Here is a 23,299-nt window from a genome sequence, read left to right as displayed (position 1 = left end):
TAGGTTCTATTTTTAACTTTTTGAGGAACCTCCACACTGTTTTCCAGAGTGGCTGCACCAGTTTGCATTCCCACCAACAGTGGAAGAGGGTTCCTCTTTCTCTGCATCCTCACCAACATCTGTTGTTTCCCGTATTGTTGATTTTAGCTATTCTGAGATGTGAGGTGATTATTACATTGTGGTTTTGAGCTGCATTTCCCTGATAATGCATGAGGTTGAGCATCTTTTCATGTCTGCTGCCTATCTGTATGTCTTCTTTGGAAAAATGTCTACTGATGCCCATTTTTAAAACAGATTATTTGTTTCTTGGCCTTTGAGTTTTATAAATTCTTTATATATTTTAGATACTAATCCTTTTATCAGTTATGTCATTTGTAAATATCTGCTCCAATTCTATAGGTTACCTTTTAGTTTTGTTGATTGAAGACAGTCTTTACAACAGATGTAGTTGGGAAAACTGGACACCTACATGCAGAAGAATGAAACTGGACCACTTTCCTATACCATATACAAAAATAAACTCAAAATAGATGAAAGACCAAAATGTGACACCTGAAATCATAAAAATCCTTGAAGAGGACACAAGCAGTAACTTTCATGACATCAGCCATGGCAACATTTTTCTAGATACGTCTCCTGAGGCAAGGAAAATAAAAAGCAAAAATTAACTGCTGGAACTATATCAAAATAAAAATGTTCACAGAGTGAAGGAAACAATCAACAAAACTAAGAGGAAACCTACAGAATGGAAGAAGATATTTGCAAATGACATATATGATAATGGCTTAGTACCTAATATATGTGAAGAACTTATCAAACTCAACACCCAATAAAAGAGTTATCCAACTGAAAAATGAGAAGACATGAATAGACATTTTTCCAAGAAGACATACAGATGGCCAACAGACATGAAAAGATCCTCAACATCATTCATCACTAGGGAAATACATATCAAAACTACAATAAAATACCACCTCATACCAGTCAAAATGGCTAAAATTAACAACGCTGGAAACAGGTATTGGCAAGATGTGGACAAAAGGGAACCCTCTTTCACTGTGCGTAGAAATGCAAACTGGTGCAGCCACTGTAGAAAACAGTATGGAGGTTCCTCAAGAAGTTAAAAATAGAACTATTCTATGATCCAACAATTGTTCTACGTATTTATCTGAAGGATACAAAAATGCTAATTCAAAAAAATACATGCCCACCAACATTTATAGCAGCTTATCTACAATAGCTGCATTATGGAAGTAGCCCAAGTGTCCACTGACTGATGAATAAAGAAGAGGTATATATGTATATACATATATAATGGAATATTACTCAACCATAAAAAAGAATGAAATCTTGCCATTTGCAATGACATGGATGGAGCTAGAGAGTATTATGCTAAGTGAGATAAGTCAGAGTAAGACAAATACTGTATGATTTCACTCACATGTGCAATTTAAGAAACAAAACAGATGAACATATGGGGAAAAAAAACAGAGAGGGAAGCAAACCATTAAAAGACTCTTAACAACAGTGAACAAACTGAAGGTTTGTTTGTTTGATTTCTGTGAAAAATGGTATTGCAATTTTGATAGGGATTACATCTAGTCTGTAGATGGCTTTGGGTAGTACAGACATTTTAACAATATATATTGTTCTAATCCATAAACACAACGTACTTTTCCCATTTACTTGTGCCCTCTTCAACTTCTTTCATTAGTGTCTTATAGTTTTCAGTGTACAGCCTTTAACTTCCTTCATTAAATTTATTCCTAAGTATTTTGGTGGTTTGGATGCTATTGCATACGGAATTTACTTAAAATCTGTTTCTGATGGTTCATTTTTTTTTTTTAAGATTTTATTTATTCATTCATGAGAGACAGAGAAAGGAGAGAGAGAGAGGCAGAGACACAGGTGGAGGGAGAAGCAGGCTCCATGCAGGGAGCCTGATGTGGGACTTGATCCCAGGTCTCCAGGATCACGCCCTGGGCCGACGGCAGGCGCTAAACCACTGAGCCACCCAGGGATCCCCGGTTCATTGTTAATATATAGAAATATAATGGATTTTCATATATAGATTTATATTTTGCAACTTTACTGAATTCATTTATTAACTCTAATAGTGTTTCTGTTGAAGTTTACAGGCTTTTCTACATATTATATCATGTGATCTGCAAACAGAGGTAATTTTACTTCTTTCGTTTTGATTTGTAGATCTTTTATTTCTTTTTCTTACCTAACTCCTCTGGCTAGGATTTCCAGTACTATGTTGAATAAAGTTTTGAGAGTGGGCATCCTTGTCTATTGTTCCTTATCATAGAGGATCTGCTTTTAGTATTTCACTGTTGCGTATGATATAAGCTATGGCTTGTCACATACAGCCCTTCCAATGTTGAGGTACATCCTCTCTCTACCTAATTTTCTGAGACTTATCATAAAAGGGTGTTAAATATTGTCAAATGCTTTTCTGAGTTTACTAAGATAATCATATACATTTTTTATACTTCATTTTGAACATGTGGTACATCACATTTATTGATTTGCAGATGTTAAATCCATCCTTGCATCTCTGGAATGACTTCCATCTGATCATGGAGTATGATCTTTTCATTGATTGTATTTCTGTTGTATCAGTTGTAATGTGTTTCATTTCTTCTAAGATTTTATTTATTTATTCATAAGAGACACAGAAAGGCAGAGACACAGGCAGGGGGAGAAGCAGGCTCATGCAAGGAGCCCAATGTGGGACTTGATCCCGGGACTCCAGGATCACACCCTGGGCTGAATGCAGGCACCAAACTGCTGAGCCACCCAGGGATCCCCAACTGTCTGTTTCATTTCTAATTTTATTTGAGTCCTCTTTATTTTATCTTTTTGAAAATTGAGCTCTTCGCTTTATTGATCTTTTCTATTGTCCTTTTTAGACTATTTATTTCTACTCTGACCTTCATTATTTCCTCTTTTCTTCTAATTTGCAGTTTTGTATATCCTTTTCTTTCTAATACCTTGAAGTATAAAATTAAGTTGTTTTTTTGAGATCCTACTTTTTACTTAATGTAGGTATTTATTGCTATAAACTTCCCTCTTAGAATTGTTTTTCATGCATCCCATAAGTTTTGGTACATTGTATTTCCATTTTCATTTTCTCAAGATTTGTTTTTATTTATCTTTTGAAGGATATTTAGGGTACTTCTAGTTTCTATGCTTTATTTTCATAATGAAAAATTATCTATGTTGGTAAATACCATCATGATAATAATATAAAAATACAGTTTTATAGATCTTTCATAGTTTGGAATCAATCCAGAAGGAAAATCCCTAATATTCAAAAAGATTATTCTACTGTCATTATTAAGATTTAATACTGGTAAGATATAAGTTTGGATTCATTTGAAAAACAAAAAGTAATTCATTGTATTAAAGAAAAACAACTGCAGGTTCACATTCAAATATTGCTTGTTGAATATCACTTCATTCTGTGTCACGTCCTATATAATTTTTTGTTTGTGCAACTGATGATATGTGAGCAAGCCAAAATACATTTATCTGAAGAAATTATAACTCCTTTCCAATTTCACCTATTTACAGCATGCTTACAAAAATTACTTATTTTTTTCACATTATTCTATATTATTAAATTTGATAGTCATCAGAAATACAAATTTTGAAAGTTCTGATTATATTAGATATTTTGTAATGTGAATAAGCTACATTTCTATAAGAGAGCACATGACACACATAGTTATTTCTAAAACAATTTTGACTGCTTTAAGTGGTTATGTCCAAGACAAAAATAATAGTAAATTATTATTTTGCAGTTTTCCACTTGCTATGCAGGGGTATTTTAAGATGACCCAAAAGTACTATTTTCTCATTTTTAAAAGAGAAAAATAGGACACATTAAATAAAAGTTAATGAACTGTTAGCTGCTTGACTTCAAAATTTATTCATAAATTTGTCCTTAGCATTTGGGCATAACTAATTTTTTGGGGGGGTTAGTTATGAATAAAAAAAACAATGATTATCCTGGGAATTATGTTAATTATTTTAGAAATGAAGAGCTATAAGAGACACTACTATATACATGGTTTCCAAGCTTGTTTTCTAAGCAGATTAATCTTTTGGAGGGAGTAAACTAAACAAAATCTGAGTATGAAGTTCATGAAACATAATTCTGCTTTATAAATTTTAATGTATTTTATTATAAATCATCAATTGGAAAGGTGGAACTTAATTTTTTTTTGTTTTGTTTTGGGGAACAGTTTTTTACAAACACAGAATTTATAAAACTTGGACTATGTATCAGTGTAGTTAGCCTCAATATTCTGTTTAATTTTGTACTTTGGATGGTTATACAGGTTTGTAAAAATTCTGATTCATGCAAAAAAAATGGTATAAATGATAAAATTTTTATTTTAAGTTGCCTACTTCATAAACAGATCACTCATTAATAGAAAAGTGAGATAGCAGTAGGACAGTATTCTGAGATCTGTAAAAATTAATATGATGATGTATAAATGCGTACATTTTTAGTACATGTCAGGCATTTTGTATTTTAAGCTGAAAAGTTTAAAACACATTTTAAAATGAATGCAGAATCAAATTCGTTTAAAAGTCCTGAAGGACTATGAAAAACTCTTCAACTTCAGTCAACACAAACACAATTTGAAAAGCACTGTACTAAAGAGTTAGCATCAAAGTCATGTCCCAATTAATGTACTTAATTCATTTCTGGAAATCAATGTTTGGTCAAAAAATGCAAAATGGAGGGGCCCTGGGTGGCTTAGTCAATTAAACACCTGCCTTTGGCTCCAGTCATGAACCCGAGGTCCTGAGATCAAGCCCTGCATTGGGCTCCTTACTCAGTGGGCAGTCTGCTTTTTCCTTTGTCCCTCCCTCTGCTCGTGCTCTCCTTTGCTCTCTCAAATAAATAAATAAAATCTTAAAAAACAAAAGCAAAATGGAGACCTACTTCCCATTACTTGCAAGAGAAAAAAAATGATCGTTTATTACATGTCAATCTCAAATAATTTTCTGAAGAAGTGGCTAAAACATAATAATAATGCCTATATATAAGCAATAATCACTCACATAAGATAAAAAGAACTTAAAATATTACTTCCATATCACCAAATAACTGTGTTTTTAAAGATTTTATTTTAGAAAGAGACATAAGAGAGCATACACACACCAGTGGGGGGAGGAAAGAGGGAGAGGGAAAAACTCCACACCCAGTCTGATTTTTCTCTAAATAAACATCAATGAAAAGAAGCTTACAGAGGGACAATGTTTAATATGGTAGCACTGGCCAGATATACCTACTGAGAACTTGAAATGTGGACAATCCAAATTGAGATGTGCAATAAGTAAAAAAATATACACCAGATTTCAAAAGATTCAGTATGAAAAAATGGGAAAAAATGTTTCCATAGTTTTTTATTCTGTTTACATATTAAAATGATAATATTCTGTATACTCTGGATTAAATTAAAAAATACATTGTGAAATTAATTTCATTGATATATTACTTTTATGATATGGTACTAAAATTTTAAAAATTACATATGTGGCATACATTAGATTTCTTTTAGGTAGGTCTGCTGTTAGAGTAGCTTGTATATTCTAGAATACTTGAATATTAAAAATAGTTGGACAACAATAATTAAAGAAATGTTCAGTAAAACCCCGAAAATAAGTGAGGGCTGAAAATATTCAACCCTGCAAAACAAGTATTCTTGATATTTTGAAAATTAATGAAATGATCTTGTCAAACTCTGAGAGTAAAAATCTACCCTAGTCTGAGATGCAGATTGGTTCCATCTGGTGGTAGTTGCTTTTTGGGCTTAAATATATGTAGGTATAGGCCTGTGTTGGCTGGGATTTCTAGGATGAATGTAATAGCAGATAATAATGTGAGGACCTTCCCTTTCTCTAACAGCTACCCCTCCACCCCTGCAGTACACTCCGTTTCTCTATTATTCCTGCCTTTCTTCCGATGTCTCTGTAATCCCCAGAGGAACCTGTACCAGCCTTCATTTGAGACATGGAATTTGCATAGAATGGGAACCAATCACTTTATTCCTTAATTCCTGACTGCATTATTGTGAGGTTTTATTGCTTTTATAGTTTATCATAAATGCCAGTGCTTCCCCATAAGGGAGATTATTTCCACTGTATATAGGAGAAGACATAATATTTTGATAAGAATAATTCTATAAATAAAGTTAGCTCATTTCTATGGCAAACAGCCCACCTAACTAGGACTTTTCTGCGTACACTGAACCATTAAGAAATTTTCAGGATGATGATACTTTGTTAAAGTAAAATGATGGAGACACACAACAGGGCTCTTGGTCTTGATTATGAAAAGAATGATTCATGCCTGAATATTTTTATAAAGACTAATAGTGTAATATTTTCTACTTGAGATTCCAGACATCTCAAAACCTTACAACCTACAAAATTCCCCTACTTTTTAACATGAATGTATTCTCTCAGTAATCAAGTATATAACTCATGGAGTGGTCTAAATTCACTACTTAGTGGTACAGTTCATTTTAAGATGATGAAAGCTCTAATGCTGATAGCAGATAATCTTTATACTTGCATGTTCTTTTTGAAGGTCACCTGTAAATCACGACTTTCCGACATTCTGTCTTACTCATGACAGGTGATTTATTGTGAAACCACAAACTTAGATAAGAAATCATATGAATTCGCTGGAGTATTGTATCTCAGTGGAATTCCACAAAGAATGGAAAACAACTGCTTCCTATAATTTAGAAAAGCTGAGTATCATTACATTGACCTGAACACTGAGCAGATTTTGAAATACCTCATTTTGGTAAGTCTCATCATAGTGGAGTTTCAGTTTAAACTAAATAGTTAAGCTAGAACCAAACTTAAACTTATCTTGAAGGGCCTTGGTTATATGGAATTCAAATACTGAAATCAAATATAAATTGGAGGGGCTTGTGGGTGTATGTGCATGAGTGTGTTGGGGGTAGTGGTGAGAAGTAACAGTTGAAAACAAAACCATTTTCCAGAGCAAAACTGAATATTACTCAACTACATTCAATATGAAATCATCACTAAGAATGTGATATTGGAATTGGATAATAAAGATAAGTTCACTAGGCAGAAAAAGTGAAACACTTCCAGTATTCACATTTATACGTGCATTTCCTTTTTTTCTAAATTGTAGTAAAATATACTTAATATAAAATTTACCATTTTCAAAATGGTACTGTTCTGTGACATTAAGTACATTCACATTGTTTTAAACCAAAACAACCATCCATCACCAGAATTATTCATCATCCCAACTAAAATTCTGTAACCATTAAATAACAACTTCTCATTCCCTCCTCCCCCAGCCACTAGTAACCATCATTCCATTTACTATCTCTATGAATTTCACTACTATAGGTATACCTCATATAAGTGAAAACATACAGTAATTGTCTTTTTGTGACTACCTTCTTTCACTTAGTATACTGTCCTAAAGGTTCATCCATGTTGTACATGTTTCAGAATTTTCTTTTTAAGGCTAATATTCTATTGTGTATGTATATGTATATAAATGTGTGTGTTTATCCGTTTTGTTTAAGCATTTAGCCATCAAGGGACACTTAGGTTGCTTCTACACTTTGGCTACTGTGAATAATGTTGCTATGAACATGAGTGTAAAAATATCTCAAGTCATTGCTTTCAGTTACTTTGGGAAAACAGAGCTATCCTATGACCCAGCAATTGCACTTCTAGGTATTTGTTCAAAGAATACAACATAGTGATATGAAGGGACACATGCACCCCATTGTTTATATAGCAGCAGTGCCCACAACAGCCACGTATGGAAAGAGCCGAGATGTCCATTGACAGATGAATGAAGAAATACTACAAATATACAACAGAATATTAATCATCAAAAAGAATGAAATCTTGTAATGGGTGACGGGCACTGGGTGTTATTCTGTATGTTAGTAAATTGAACACCAATAAAAAAAAAAATAAAAAAAATAAATAAAAAAAAAAGAATGAAATCTTGTGATTTGCAACAATGCGGATGGAACTAGAGTGTATTACATTAAGCAAAATAAGTCAGTCAGAGAAAGATGAATGCCATGATTTCACTCACATGTAGGATTTAAGAAACAAAACAGATGAACATAAGGGAAGGAAAGGAAAAATAAATTGAGATGACAATAGAGAGAGAGGCAAACCATAAGAGACGCTTAATTCTAGGAAACAAACTTAAGGGTGCTGGAGAGCAGGTGGGTGAGAGGAAGAGGTAATTCACAGGTGGTCAGCATTAAGGAAGGCACTTGATGTAATGAACCCTGGGTGTTATATGCAAATAATGAATCACTAAATTCTATCCCTGAAAGAAATAACATAGTATATGTTAACTAAATTGAAGTTAATAAAGAATTAAAAAAATTACTTTGGGGATATATGCAGAAGTACAATTGCTGGAACATATGGTAATTTTTTGAGGGTGGGGGGTAATTCTTTTCTTTTTAACTTTTTGAGGGGGGATCCCTGGGTGGCTCAGTGGTTTAGCACCTGCCTTTAGCCCAGGGCACGATCCTGGAGTCCCGGTATCGAGTCCCACGTTGGGCTCCTGGCATGGAGCCTGCCTCTCCCACTGCCTGTGTCTCTGCCTCTCTCTCTCTCTCTCTATGTCTATCATAAATAAATAAAATCATTAAAAAAAAAACTTTTTGAGGAATTGCTTGCCATAGGTGGCCATGCCATTTTACATTCTCTCAGATGGTCCACAGAGTTCCTTTACATGTTTGCTAACACTTTTCTTTTGATTTGATAGTAGCTATCCTAACAGGTATACAGTAGTATCTCATTGTGATTTTGATTTGTATTTCCTTAATGATCAGTGATGTTGAGCATCTTTTCATATGCTTATGAGCCATTTGTGTATCTTCTTTGGAAAATAATCTATCCAAGTACTTTGTCCATTTTTTAATGTTTTGGTTTTTTAATTGTTGAAGTGTCATCCTTTATATATTCTGGATCTTAATCCATCATCAAACATTTGAATTACAGATATTTTGTTTCATTTTATGGGTTACTTTTTCACTCTGTTGATAATGTTTTGATGCACAAAATTTTTTAATTTTGATGAAACTCAGCTATCTAACATTTCTTTTGTTTCCTGTATTTTAGGTGTTATACCCAAAAAATCATTGCCAAATCCAGTGTCATGAAGTTTTTCCCCTTCTGTTTCTTCTAAGAGTTTTATATTTTAGCTCTAATATTTAAGGTCTTTGATCCATTTTAAGATAATTACTATATATGGTGTGAGATAAAGGTTCAAATTCTTTTTTTTTTTCTCATGTCTAAGTCCAGGTTTCCAAATGCCAATTGTTGAAGAGTGTCCTCTCTTCATTTGAATGATCATAGCAAGTTGTTGAAAATCATTAAATCATAATATGGAAGGGTTTATTTCTGGCTCTCCATTCTATTCTATTGGTCTTTATATCTTTCTTTCTGTCAATACTGCACTGTTTTTGATTACCATGGATTTATAGTTAAGTTTTGAAATCATGAAGTGTGAGGCCTCCAACTTTGTTCTTTTACATGATTATTTTGGCTATCTGGGGTTCTTTCAGATTCCCTATGAATTTTAGAATAGGTTTCTATTTTTTTGCAAAACAACAAAAAAGTCATTTAGGAATGTTCTGGGAACTACACTGAATCTGTAGGTTGCTACAGGCAGAACTGATTCCTATAGGTTCATTGGGCCTCTTGGATCTGGTGTCTATTTCTATCTCTAGGTTTGGGGCATCTGGGTGGCTTAGCTGGTTGGGTGTCTTGACTCTTGGTTTCAGCTCAGGTTATGATTTCAGGGTTTTGAGATTAGGCCCCACATTGGGTTCTGTGCTTGGTATGGGGTCTGTTTGGGATTCTTTCCCTTTCTGCTCCTTCTCTTGCTCATTTTCTTGCTAAAATAAATAATAAATGGATAAAACCTCAAAAAATATTTTTTGAAAGTCACTGCATCATCCACAGGGATGCCTGTGGAGCATGGCAGACAGCAAGAGGTCAAGCCCCTGCTTGTCTCTCCAAGATGGAGTGGGTGCTGGCTCAGTAATAATTAAAATGAGCCTTTAGTTGTCAGGCAGTGTGCTAGGCAATGTGTATATCAAAAAGATTAAGACCATCTGAGGGACTTATAGTCCAACAGAGGAAATAAATACATATAATAATGGGTAATATACTTTTTTAAATAAATAAAATAGAGTATTGTATTATAAACCTCAATAGAGCTGGGCACAAAACAGTGAAGGACTGGACAAGAGGGAAGAGTTCATATCAAATATGCTGAATGATATGCACAAGGGATCTTTATGAGTGGTAACAATGGGTGATGAATTCTAGTGATTGTTATACAACTCTATAAATATACAAAAAATCATGAAATTGCACAATTAAATGAGTGAATTTTATGGCATGAAAATTGTACCTCAGTAAATCTGTTCTTAAAAAATAAACATAGTAGTTGAGTGCAGAAACAGAACACTAAGTTGAATGTGATCCAAATATTATGATCAGGTGATTGTTGGAAAATAAAGAATAAACTTATTTTAAAAATCTGCTGATGTGTCAAGATATTTCTGTGATACCAGATTATATTATGGCACAAGGCAGAGTGAGTTTAAAATGAATGTCTTTGTCATTTACCAACAGTATAAAGTAAAAAAGATATGTAAATTTAAAATTGATGAAACTTAGAAATATATTTTATTTTCTAAAATTATCTTATTCTCACACAGGCATCTGAACTATAAAAAAGAGACGGACTTTGTATTAAAAATGTCAAACTCCGTCTTTATTTTTTTTACCATCAAAAAGAATGCTGCCAAATGTGATGAGGATGATGCAGGCTGGTAACTTGGCTTTCTGAAACAAAGGAGCCGACCATATGTACAAGTACTGTAGCATGCTTTTCCAACTAAGAAAAAGTTAACTATAAATGATAAGAGGTTTCCAAAAGATCTACTGAGAAATTTTTAATGGGCAACTTAAAATAACTTCTTTTAGTATTATTGACCTGGCTAAATTTTCCTCACCCCTGAAAATGTATGTATGCTAAAATGTACACATACAAAATGCTTAATTAAATCCAGACAACTATTGTCTAAAATGTCTAGGCACTATATTAGCTACTGCATACATAGTATGCTTCATTTAGAAACTATATGCATTATAGTATTTTCCTCTTATGTCATTAACAAAAATCAAAAGGTTAGCAATTAATATAGATGGTATAAAATTCTAAATCATCAGCATGTTAGGAAAAATGAATTCCTTATAGCCCCGCTTCCATAATTCTTTGCACCTCAGTGATTCTAAAATTGCTGTGGGACAAGTAGGATACTAACATTATAATCATGTTCTATCTGGTCACCAACTATCTGTTCAGCATATTCTGAAGTTAACGATAATGTAAAGCAAAGATAACAATATTTGTAAATTACATCATTTTCATCATCATCTTTATGGATATTAAAACTGTTAGGATAATAATTCCTTAAGTATTCTAAGTATCCATCTATATCAGCATTGAGAGATATGCTGCTTACATAGAAAGCAGATGTTTTGTTTTTAACTTGCCCTTTAAAGCTAAGAATTGGATAACAAATTCCTCCAGTTTCCTATACACTTGAGTTCAGAATACTTGAAATGGCTGAGAAAAACAGGTACTTACAGATTAAACATTGTGGGCTATGATTCAGATTCTTAATAAGTTACATTTCACAGACTATGAATATATTCTTTTCAAGTGTACATGGAACATTCTTCAGATAGACCACATATTAGGCCAAAAAAACAAGTCTCAAGAAATTAAAAAATATTGAAGTTATACCATGCATCTCTTGTGACCACAATGGTATGAAACTAAAAATCAACTACAAGAAAAAAATCTGGAAAGAGTACAAATACATGGAAGTTAAATATCATGCTATTAAACAATGAATGGGTCAACCAAGAATTTTTTTTTAAATAAAAAATTAAATGGAGAAAAAAAGAGATAACATAATGATACAAAATCTTTGGGATGCAACAAAAGCAATCCTAAGAGGTAAGTTTAGCTGAGACACCTGCACCCCGATGTTTATAGCAGCCACGTCCACAATAGCCAAACTGTGGAAGGAGCCTCGGTGTCCATCGAAAGATGAATGGATAAAGATGTGGTTTATGTATACAATGGAATATTACAGCCATTAGAAACGACAAATATCCACCATTTGCTTCGACGTGGATAGAACTGGAGGGTATTATGCTGAGTGAAATAAGACAATCGGAGAAGGACAAATATTATATGGTCTCATTCATTTGGGGAATATAAAAAATAGTGAAAGGGAATAAAGGTGAAGGAGAAAAAATGAGTGGGAAATATCAGAAAGGGAGACAGAACATGAGAGATTCCTAACTCTGGGAAACGAATTAGGGGTGGTGGAAGGGGAGGTGGGTGGGGGGTGGGGGTGACTGGGTGACGGGCACTGAGGGGGGCACTTGATGGGATGAGCACTGGGTGTTATTCTATATGTTGGCAAGTTGAACACCAATAAAAAATAAATTTATTAAAAAAATAAGAGGTAAGTTTATATAGTAATACCGCCCTATCTCCTAAAGCTGGAATAATCTCAAATAAACAACCTAACTTTTTACCTAAAGGAGCTAGAGAAAGAACAGCAAACTAAGTCGAAAACAAGCTGAAGGAAGGATATAACAAAGATTACAGCAGAAATAAATGATACAGAAACTAAAAAAACAATAGAACAGATCAATGAAACAAGGAGTTGGTTTTCTGAAAAGATCAAAGAATTGATAAAATTCTAGCCAAAATATCGAGAGAGAGAGAGAGAGAGAGAGAATGAATGAAAGAACTCAAATAAACAAAACCAGAAGTGTAAGAAGAGAAATAACAACCAACATCACAGAAATACAAACAACTGTAAGAGAGTATTATGAAAACCTATATGATAACATACCAAACAACATAGAAGAAATGGATAAATTCCTAGACACATATTACCTGCCAGAACTAAAGCAGGAAGAAATAGAAAATTTGAAAAGATCTATTACCAGCAATGTAACTCAATCAGTAATCAATAACTCCCAATAATCAAAAGTCCAAGATCATATGGCTTCACTGATGAATTCAAATATTAAAGAGTGAATACCTATCCTTCCCAAAAACTATAAGAAGAAAGAAAACTTCTATATTCATTCTATGAGGGTAGCATTACTCTGTTACCAAAACCAGATAAAGACACAGTAAAAAAAGAGAACTGTAGTCCAATATCTCTGATGAACACACATGCAAAAATCATCAATAAAATACTGGCAAACTGCATCCAACAGTACATTAAAAAAATCATTCACCACTGTCAAGTGGGATTTAATGCAGGGATGAAAGGTGGTTAAATACTGGCAAATCAATGGACTACATCACATCAGTAAGAGAAAGGATAAGAATCTTAAAATATCTGCAGAAAAAGCATTTGATAAAGTGCAAGATCAATTCATGATAAAAGCCCTCAACAAAGTAGGGCTAGAGGGAATATACTTCCACATAATAAAGGCCTCATATGAAAACCCACAGTCAACATCATCCTAAATGGGGAAAATCTAAGAGCTTTTCTCTTAATGTCAAGAACAAGAAAAGGATATCCACTCTCTCTGCTTTTATTTAACATAGAACTGAAAGTCCTATCCACAATAATCAGAAAACAAAAAGAAATAAAAGGCATTCAATTTGGGAAGGAAGAAGTAAAACTTTTGCTATTTGCAGATGATACCATATTTTAGATAGAAAACCCAAAAGACTACACCAAAAAACCTCTAGAATTCATAAATGAATTCGGTAAATACATAGGATACAAAATCAATGTACAGAACTCTGTTGCATTTCTGTGCACCAATAATGAAGTAGTAGAAAGTGAAATTAAGAAAATACTCCCTTTTCCAAGGCACAAAAAATAATGAGATAAGTAGGAATAAACTTAACCAAAGAGGTGAAAGACTTGTATTCTGAAAACTATAAAACACTGATGAAAGAAATTCAAGATGGTCTGAAGAAATGGAAAGACATTCCAGGCTTACGGATCAGAAGAACAGATATTGTTAGAATGTCCATACTACCCAAAGCAAACTACACATTTAATGCAATCCCATCAAAATACCAACAGCATTTTTCACAGAAATACAAAAAACAATCCTAAAATTTGTATGGAATCATGAAGACTCCAGATAGCCAGAGCAACCTTGAAAAAGAACAAGAAAGCTGGAGTTATCACTATTCTGGACTTCAAGTTATATTACAAAGCTGTAGTGATCTAAACAGTATGGTACTGACACAAAAAGATACCGAGATCAGTGGAATAGAAAATCCCAGAAATAAACTTATAATTATATGATCAATTAATATTCAATAAAGCAGAAAAGAATGTGTGTTGGGAAAAAGACAGCCTTTTCAACAAATGCTGTTGAGAAAACGGACAGCAACATGTAAAGGAAGAAAACTGGATGACTTTTTCACACCATACACAAAAATAAACTCAAAATGGATTAGGAACCTAACTGTGAGATCTGACGCCATTAAAGTACTAGGAAAGAACACAAACAGTCATTTCTCTGACACTGGCAGTAGCAACATCTATCTAGATATGTCTTCTGAGGCAAGAGAAACAAAAGCAAAAATAAACTATTGGGGCGACATCAAAGGAAAAGAAATAGCCAAGAAAACTAAACAACAACCTACTGAATGGGCAAGATGTTTGCAAATGACATTTCTAATAATGGTTAGTATCTAAAATATATTAAGACTTTATAGAACTCAACACTCAAAAAACAAAAATCCAATTAAAAAATGGGCTGGATGCGTCGAGCTCTCGGCGTGGAGCCTGCTTCTCCCTTTGCCTCTCTCTCTCTCTTTCTCTATCATGAATAAATAAATAAATAAATCTTTAAAAAAAATGAGCTGGAGACATAAACAGACATTTTTCCAAAAAAGACATTCAGATGGTCAATAGACACATGAAAAGATGCTCAACATCACTCATCATCAGTGAAATGCAAATCAAAATCATAATGAGACATTACCTCACACCTGTCAGACTGGCTAAAAAATACAAGAAGCAAGTGTTAGTGAGGATATGTAGTAAAAGAACCCTTGTGCCCTGCTGGTGGGAATGCAAACTGTAGTAGTAACTGTGGAAAACAGTATGAGGTTTCTCAAAAAATTAAAAATAGAACTACTCTATAATCCAGTAATCATACTACTTATTTACCACAAAAAATACAAGAACACTAATTCAAAGGGATACATGCACCCCCCCCATGTTTATTGCAACATTATTTACAACAGCCAAATTACTGAAGCCGTCCAAGTATCCACTGAAAGATGAATGGATAAAGATGGGATGTGTGTGTGTGTGTGTGTGTGTGTGTGTATACAATTCTATATATATGTCTATAGAATTGTATACACACACACACTGATATTATTCAGCCCTAAAAAAGAATGAAAACTTGCCATTTGTAACAATATGGATGGACCTGAGCATACAATGCTAAGTGAAATAAGCCAGTCAGAGAAAGACAAATACCATACTATTTCACTTGGGTGGAATTTAAGAAATGAAACAAATGAACAAAGGAAAAAAAAAAAAAGACAAACCAAAACAGACCCTTAACTATACAGAACAAGAAAATGCTTACTAGAGGGCAGGTGGGTGGGGGGATGGATAAAATAGGTGGAGGGGATTAAGAAAACACTTATCTTGATGAGCACTGAGTAAAATATGGAACTGCTGAATCACTGTATTATGCACCTGAAACTAATATAAGACTATATGTTAATTACACCGGAATCAAAATTAAAAGAGAAAATACTTTTTAAATTACTCAAAAATAATTAAAAAATAAAAACTGAAATAAAAAACGAAATTACTTTTGGATGTCTTAGATCAAAGTGTGATATAAATGTCTTGATCCAAAATACTTTGTTTAAGTAAGAAAGTTTTCCTTTGTCTACATATACTATTAAGAAACACCACCTTAGGGAGATCCCTGGAGATAAATAAAATCTTAAAAAAAAAAAAAAAAAACACCATCTTAATTAATAACTTCATATATCTAAATTCACTAGGGCTTTAGGATATTAAAGTTATTAGCAGAATAATTCACTGCAAAAATGAATTACTGTGATTTATCTTTTTGTGATGGAAATAAAATAATTTTAACTTCAAGGTAAAAAGTATTTAAAAAATAAGACAGAGAAGTACCCTTTTCTTTAGAATACAAGTTCAAAACATTCTTTTTTTTAAAAAAAAAATTTATTTATTCATGAGAGACACACAGAGGGACACAGACAGAGGGAGAAGCTGGCTCTACACAGGGATCCTGATGTGGGACTCGATCCCAGGACTCCAGGATCACACCCTGGGCCAAAGGCAGGCGCTAAACCACTGAGCCATCCCGGGATCCCTAGAATATAAGTTCAAATCTAAAAGGTAAGTATAGGGAATTACAATTTTTCTTCCTGGAGGACTCTAATGTTTACAAATAATAAAAAATAGGGAGTATTATAATAAAAGAGAAAATGATAAGGAAAACAAATTTAGGACAATAAATTGCATTCACAAGCTAAAGGTGGCTCATCTAAATCAGTCTAAGTTACAAGAAAAACACGATTGAATGGAAATAAAACTACCCTTTTCATATGGCCATTTCCTACAGAGCAACATTTGAAACAACATTTTAACAAATTCTAGCTTTGTCACTAGACTGTAACTTTGGATTTCTTAATGAATGCTTCTTTCTTTTTTAAGATTTCATTTATTTATTCATGAGACACAAAGATAGAGAGGCAGAGATACAGCAGAGGGAAAAGCAGGCTCCTCAAAGGGAGCCCAATGTGGGACTCGATCCCAGGATCCCAGGATCATGCCCTGAGCTGAAGGCACATGCCTAACCACTGAGCTACCCAGGCATCCCTTAATGAATGGTTCTTGACTTCATTTTCTTCATATAAGAAATGAGAACACTGGGATTTCAGTGAGATACAGTGAGAACCAGTGAGAACTGGGAACTGTGGATTTTGAAATACACATTTCAAAAAAGATAAAAGTGAGGCTGCTTTGATCATCTGAAATAGGCATGATGCTTCTAGAATGTAGAACTGAGCCCCTGTTATTGCCCTTCTTTCTCCTTACTCAGATCACCTAGGGTGGTACCTAGATGTATTCCTAGGTTCTAGGAAGTTCTAGTGCTCTATGAAATCCAGCTAGAAAGCCAAAGGACTAAAAACTCTCAAGTCTCTCCATTTTATAACATTCCACAGTTGCATAATTTGATTTTTTCTAAGCTTCTACAGTCCGTATCAAGTAGCCTCCCAAGCAAGTATACATTATTCTACAAATTTTGTAGAAGCATCTTCTTTCTCACTAACCATTGTCTAAACTATACAATGGTAGGCTGATCTTTTAGGAAACGCAATTCCTTGCACTATTGTTATTGTTCTTTCCATAGCTTTTTATGTAGACTTCATTGCCTATAAGCACTATACTCAGTAAAGGAAGATATAAAGGGACAAATGCAGACATGTATCATTTCCTTAAAGAGCTTACAGTAATGGAACATTCCTACAAATAACTATAATGAGGAGTAGAAGCTGACAGTATCATTAAATAAAGTAAAATAGATGTCTAAGGGCTGAGATTATTTCCAGTTAGGAGCTCAGCTACAAAGAATGGCAGGCTTTGAACACAAAAGATTGGTACAGATGTGGATTCTAGGCAGAGGTTGCTTCATGAATACCAGCATAAAGGCAGGTAGCCATGAGACAAGTACAGGGATGTGTGCATAGTAGTTAACTTAGTTGAAATGTAGGCTATGTAAAGACAAATATTGGAGAAAAAATAGATTACCGACAGAATGTAAAGAGCCTAAGTGAAGTTTTATTTTTTTATTTTTTTATTTATTTTATTTATTTATTTTTATTTATGATAGGCACACAGTGAGAGAGAGAGAGGCAGAGACACAGGCAGAGGGAGAAGCAGGCTCCATGCACCGGGAGCCCGACGTGGGATTCGATCCCGGGTCTCCAGGATCGCGCCCTGGGCCAAAGGCAGGCGCTAAACCGCTGCGCCACCCAGGGATCCCCTAAGTGAAGTTTTAGAGCAGGGGAGCAAGTTTGAATTCTGAATTCAAATAGGTTAAAGTAGTAGAATGAGGCTGGAGACGGATGCACCTGCTAGGATACAAAAAGTCTGATTGCCTGAAATCAGACTGTAGCAGTAGGAATGGAGAGGAAGGGTGCTGTTTGGAGTCGAATCTGCAGCAGTGAAAAAAGTGGCATGGGAGGAGTCAAAGATAATGTAGAGGCCAAAATCTAACCAGACGCCAAATTCCCTAAGTAGGGAAATACTGGTACTGTTAACAGAAATGGAGAATATATGACAAAGTTCAGACAGATGATTAAGGCTAAGTTTATTTTTTTTAATATTTTATTTATTGATTCATGAGAGACATAGAGAGAGAGAGAAAGGGAGGGAGGGAGAGACATAGGAAGAGGGGGCATAACTCTGCCTCTTTCTGTGTCTCTCATGAATAAATAAAGATCTTAAAAAAAAACTACTGTAACAAATTCACTACATCAAGAATTTAGATTTACAGAACAGATCCTCAGAGGTACATTTATCTGGTTTTTAAAATAACTTTTATAAAGGAATCTTCAAAATATTCTCTCCCATAGTATGAATATATTTATACTTCATTTTTATTAATTTTCTCTAGAGGAGATTAATTTTCTCTACAGAGGTCAGGATATGCCTTTTTTTTTAAAAAAAGATTTTATTTATTTATTCATGAGAGACAGAGAGAGAGAGAGACAGACAGAGACAGAGACACAAGCAGAGGGAGAAGCAGGCTCCATGCAGGGAGCCAGATGTGGGAGTCAATCCCTGGACTCCAGGATCATGCCCCGGGCCAAAGGCAGGCACTAAACCACCGAGCCACTGAGGGATCTCCAGGATATGCCTTTAGTATCTCAGCAAGATTCTAAGTATATTATTTATGAAATTTTTCTAGGAAACTCACTTTTATTCATGACTTATAAGTCCAAAAGTGATCACTTTGGAGCATAGGCCATGAATTCTTTTTATTATCTTAACAAGTTTTCCTTGAAATGATATATTGTCTTTGAATCTGATGATGTATACAAATATAGACATATCACATGTACTTGTAAATATTAGTCTCAAATTCAAAATCCCTAATTTAAAATAGTATCATACAATCTTACAGTTATTGGAAACAGTTTAAGTAGCATTTGCTTAAATTCATTCTGGCCTGTTATATGTGAGATATATGTAGTCAATGCTAAACCACTTTTTTCCAATGTACAGATGAAAGGAATAAGATTTATCCTCCAAATTCTGATTCTAAGTTCATTTGCAGATTGTTGTTACGTCGCATGGTAGAAAAACATATTTGAATTCTTACTATCAGTGAAAATCAAAAATAAAAATCATATGCAGTTCTATTTAAAAGACATATTTTGATCTAATTTATGGACAACTTTAGTAACTTTTTTAAGTTAAATTCTTACATTAGACACTGGTGTAAAATGAGAACTGGCCATGCATATTTAATCCTTCTCTAGGATCACCTTCTCTAGGATCACCTCTAAAGCATAAAGAAAGACAGTAAGAAAACTGGTTCATTTATTAAAATGCTGACATGCAGGTACTTACACTGCCCATTCAAGCTTCTCATTCTTAATAGAGTTGTACAAAGCCTGTAAAGAGAGAAAATAAGATGGAATATTCTTTCAGTTCTATTCAATATTTTTAATTCAGCAAATGACCAAAGCCAAAAGGTTTGAATGGAGTCAGCAAGCAACTCCCCAGCCCCTTGTTGGTCACTCTGTCGGCTCTGAAAGATCAGGAATACACAGATGAAACAAATGAGCATAGGGTAAAAAAGCAGCATTTTGTAAAATAGATTTTGCACCAAGTAAAAAATGACTTTTATAAATACACACAACACTGTATTGCATTGTACCATAGTAAAATATTAGGATATGATGAAAATTAGACTGTGTACTCCATTTTTTAATTCAAAATACGGTCTTATAGTTTCATGAGTTTGGATACTGAAGTGTGAATATCTTTTTCATTGATATAATAAATATAACTGTTTTCATAACAATTTAATGAGCAAGATACATGTGAGGGGGGCTGAAGCTAGATTATGGAGAATGATCGTGGAATAATTTTAGAGTTTTATACCAATGACTCATGCAGTTTTTATCAGTCTAACTTCATAATTGTGCTTATAGCTAATGAGTGTTACCCTGGTGTGCATGAGGTGGTCAAGGGGAAAGACAGAAAACTTCCTTAGAGCCTTGGCAACACTAATGACAAAGTCAACCTGATTGCCTCTGATTCTCCCAGATATGATAAGATCCTTGAAATCAATTGTTCCACTATGAAAATCATCCAAGAAAATGCTATTCCACATCTCTACTTCCTTAATTTTGAGTAAGTTATATATAAAAGAAAACACAAATGTATCTCTAAGCTATAAAACCACTGCAACAAATTGTATCAAAGAAAAGAATACTGCCTCATAACATTATAATGATGTTGGAATGTTTTTCTTCAAAAAGGACTTGGACCTATATGACTCGCCAAAGATTCAGCACAAAGACATTTAGGTTATAGACTTTATATTACTTAAGATTTAATCCATGTATCTTTAGCCAGTATTTTCATAGATTCTGTGGGAATTTTGTAGGTGGCTATAACAGTCAGTTTAAATACTAGATAATTACCAAGCTAATAAAAATTAGGAGGCATTTCATCACTATCAGGACATGGTAGAATGCATCCTCACATGTAAAAACTGATAGAACATCAAATTAAAATAAGGGGTAAATTGAAGGACAAAGATTGGATATTCTTTTTGAAGAACTAAACTTCCTGAAGAACTACAGCAACCCACTGTTTAAATGTCTCAAGAGGCTGCACTTATTTAGAAGTGCAGAGAGAGTAGAAGTCTAACTCAAGCCTGGAGACTCCTGCTGGCAAATCCTTTCTGAATGTGTTTCATTACTTGTGTGAGTATTTTGAATCCCCAAGCAAGAGTGAGCTGAGAAACTGCATTGAAAAGAGACAGATGTTGGCAAATTGAACACCAATAAAAAATAAATTTATTGAAGAAAAAAAAAAAGAGAGAGAGAGAGAGACAGATTGGGGCAGCCCCATTGGCTCAGCAGTTTAGTGCCGCCTTCAGCCCCGGGCCTGATCCTGGAGACCTGGGATTGAGTCCCACGTTGGGCTCCCTGCATGGAGCCTGCTTCTTGTAGTAAAGATTAAAAAAAAATCGATTCTTAAAGGCAGATACTTGAAAATGATATCTAAGCATCTAAAAATTTTCAATACATTTAATTCTGTCCTAGAACAAGTTTTTTCAAATATTTTGCCCTTGAGAATATTCTCCTTAATGAGGTACTGAGTTCCAAAATAGAAAATCCTATTCAGCTGTACATCATGCAAAAAGAAATCTTTTATAAAATATCCTATAAAATTCAGCAAACTTGCCATATTGTAGTCCCCTCCCAGTGTATATATTATAACATGACAAATCTAAGAAGTGGATGTTCTCCTTATCCTTTTCAATTGCAAAATTACAAAGGGATTTTCTTGAATTTTTCTGGTACTTTATAATGACACTATTTTCCTTAAAAAAAAAAAAAAGGAAAAGATATTTTGCAAATGCATCTAACACTACATATCCTTCATCACAATTTCCCCTTTTTTTATCTACTTAGCTTAGTTAAGAATTGAATTCCCTGATTCCCCTTATCTTTAGCACCAGTCTCCCTTCCATCCTTGTGCAGCCTAGACTCCACGGTCTCCCATATCAACCAGTCTTGTTATTATTAATATCCTCAATTTCTTTGTCCCCCTGCCTCTTTGCTGTACCCAAAAAGAAACATTGAAACTCTTGAGCAATCCTACTCTGACTTCTCCACAATTATATCCCCTACATTAGTTAAGGTTTCTTTAGTTTCAGACATTAACCCAGAGCTACCTTGAGCATGAGGGTGAACTCTTGGTTTCTTTAGCCAAATCAAAAAAGACATGGATGAACCTGGCCTCAAGGACACAGGCATTCAAAACTCTGCTCCTCTCTTCTCAACAATTCTCCTCTTTTTACCCCAAACATCTCCATTCCTTGTTTCCTTACTATACAAGCAACTTGTCTACAATAAGCAACACTCATTTACTTCTTTTATAATAAGAGAAAACAGTTCTTTCTCCTAACTCCAACTTGAAAAGATTCTAATTGATGTGGTTTAGATCACCTGTCCTCCCCACAGACTAATCCATGTGGCTGGAAGATGAGGTATAATAATTGGACCCATCCCTGAAGTCAAGGAGGTTGGCTACGCAGCGCTGACCTAGCCCCTAGAGTAATCCTCCTGAGCTTCACAGCTGACCCTAATTCAGCCCTAATAATGAAAATTAAACAAGAGCACAAATTAATGCCATTGAATATTCATCATCTCAAACTTCAGGAGACACTTCATTCATAAGCCTCTTTTTGCCATCTTCCCTAAAATACATTTTTTCTGTCTTTCTGATGGTAAGGAAGGGGACATCCCACATCTACAAAAGGCTGTCTGTGGTAACACGTCTCTTCCTTTATTAGCTCTTTTCTATCAGCTCTCAGACATGTGCAAGTTTCTCTGAACCCTACTTCTGCAACTTAGTTATCACCCTTTGTTCCTCAGTCCCTATTGTAGCCAAATTTCTGGGAGAAGTTTCTGCAATTCATATCTGTACTTAATTGTCTTCTCTTCAACTCAAGCAACTTGCTTTCATTCCTGCTCCTTCATTAAAAACTGATCACAATAAATGTGTCAGCTTCATTATAAATTCAAGGCCACTTTTCAGTGTTCCTGTATCACTTTGCCTATCAGCAGCATTGAATATTCTTAATATTTTCTTCCTTATTTTCTGTGACACAATACAGTTATTTTCTCCTCTTTGGATAATCCCCATTACTCATATCTTCCTCATCTTATCACTTAAATGTGGATGAGCCTAAGGGTTTATCTTCAGCCCATGTGACCTCTTGTGAACTTTAGATCCATATGTCAGATGCACTGAGATGTCTCCAAAGCACCACAACTCAGAAAAGAGGAACTATGGCATGAACGCCTAAAAGCGAAAATGTACTCTCAGTCTTAGTGAACTCTATTAGT

The 23,299-nt window shown here is 34.3% G+C and overlaps 1 protein-coding gene across 14 annotated transcripts in view; it reads right to left on the bottom strand.

Moving 5' to 3' along the window:
* Nucleotides 1-23,299, bottom strand: part of PSD3 (pleckstrin and Sec7 domain containing 3) — a 592,272-nt gene that overhangs the window by 184,175 nt on the left and 384,798 nt on the right. For 13 of the 14 annotated variants that reach the window (XR_012007747.1, XM_072776756.1, XM_072776754.1 and 10 more), the window contains one exon: nucleotides 19,779-19,822. The exons of the other annotated variant lie outside the window; for it this stretch is intronic. Coding sequence is in view for 12 of the 13 variants with exons in the window: in XM_072776756.1 (XP_072632857.1) it covers nucleotides 19,779-19,822 (44 nt within the window). In the remaining variant the exon portion in view is untranslated. The remainder of the gene's footprint in view (nucleotides 1-19,778; nucleotides 19,823-23,299) is intronic. 14 annotated transcript variants of the gene reach the window in all.

Source organism: Canis lupus, chromosome 15 (genome assembly GCF_048164855.1).
Source record: "Canis lupus baileyi chromosome 15, mCanLup2.hap1, whole genome shotgun sequence".
NCBI classification, from domain to species: domain Eukaryota; kingdom Metazoa; phylum Chordata; class Mammalia; order Carnivora; family Canidae; genus Canis; species Canis lupus.
The sequence above is the reverse complement of the archived record's forward strand: the minus strand, read 5'-3'. Positions and strand labels throughout refer to the sequence as shown.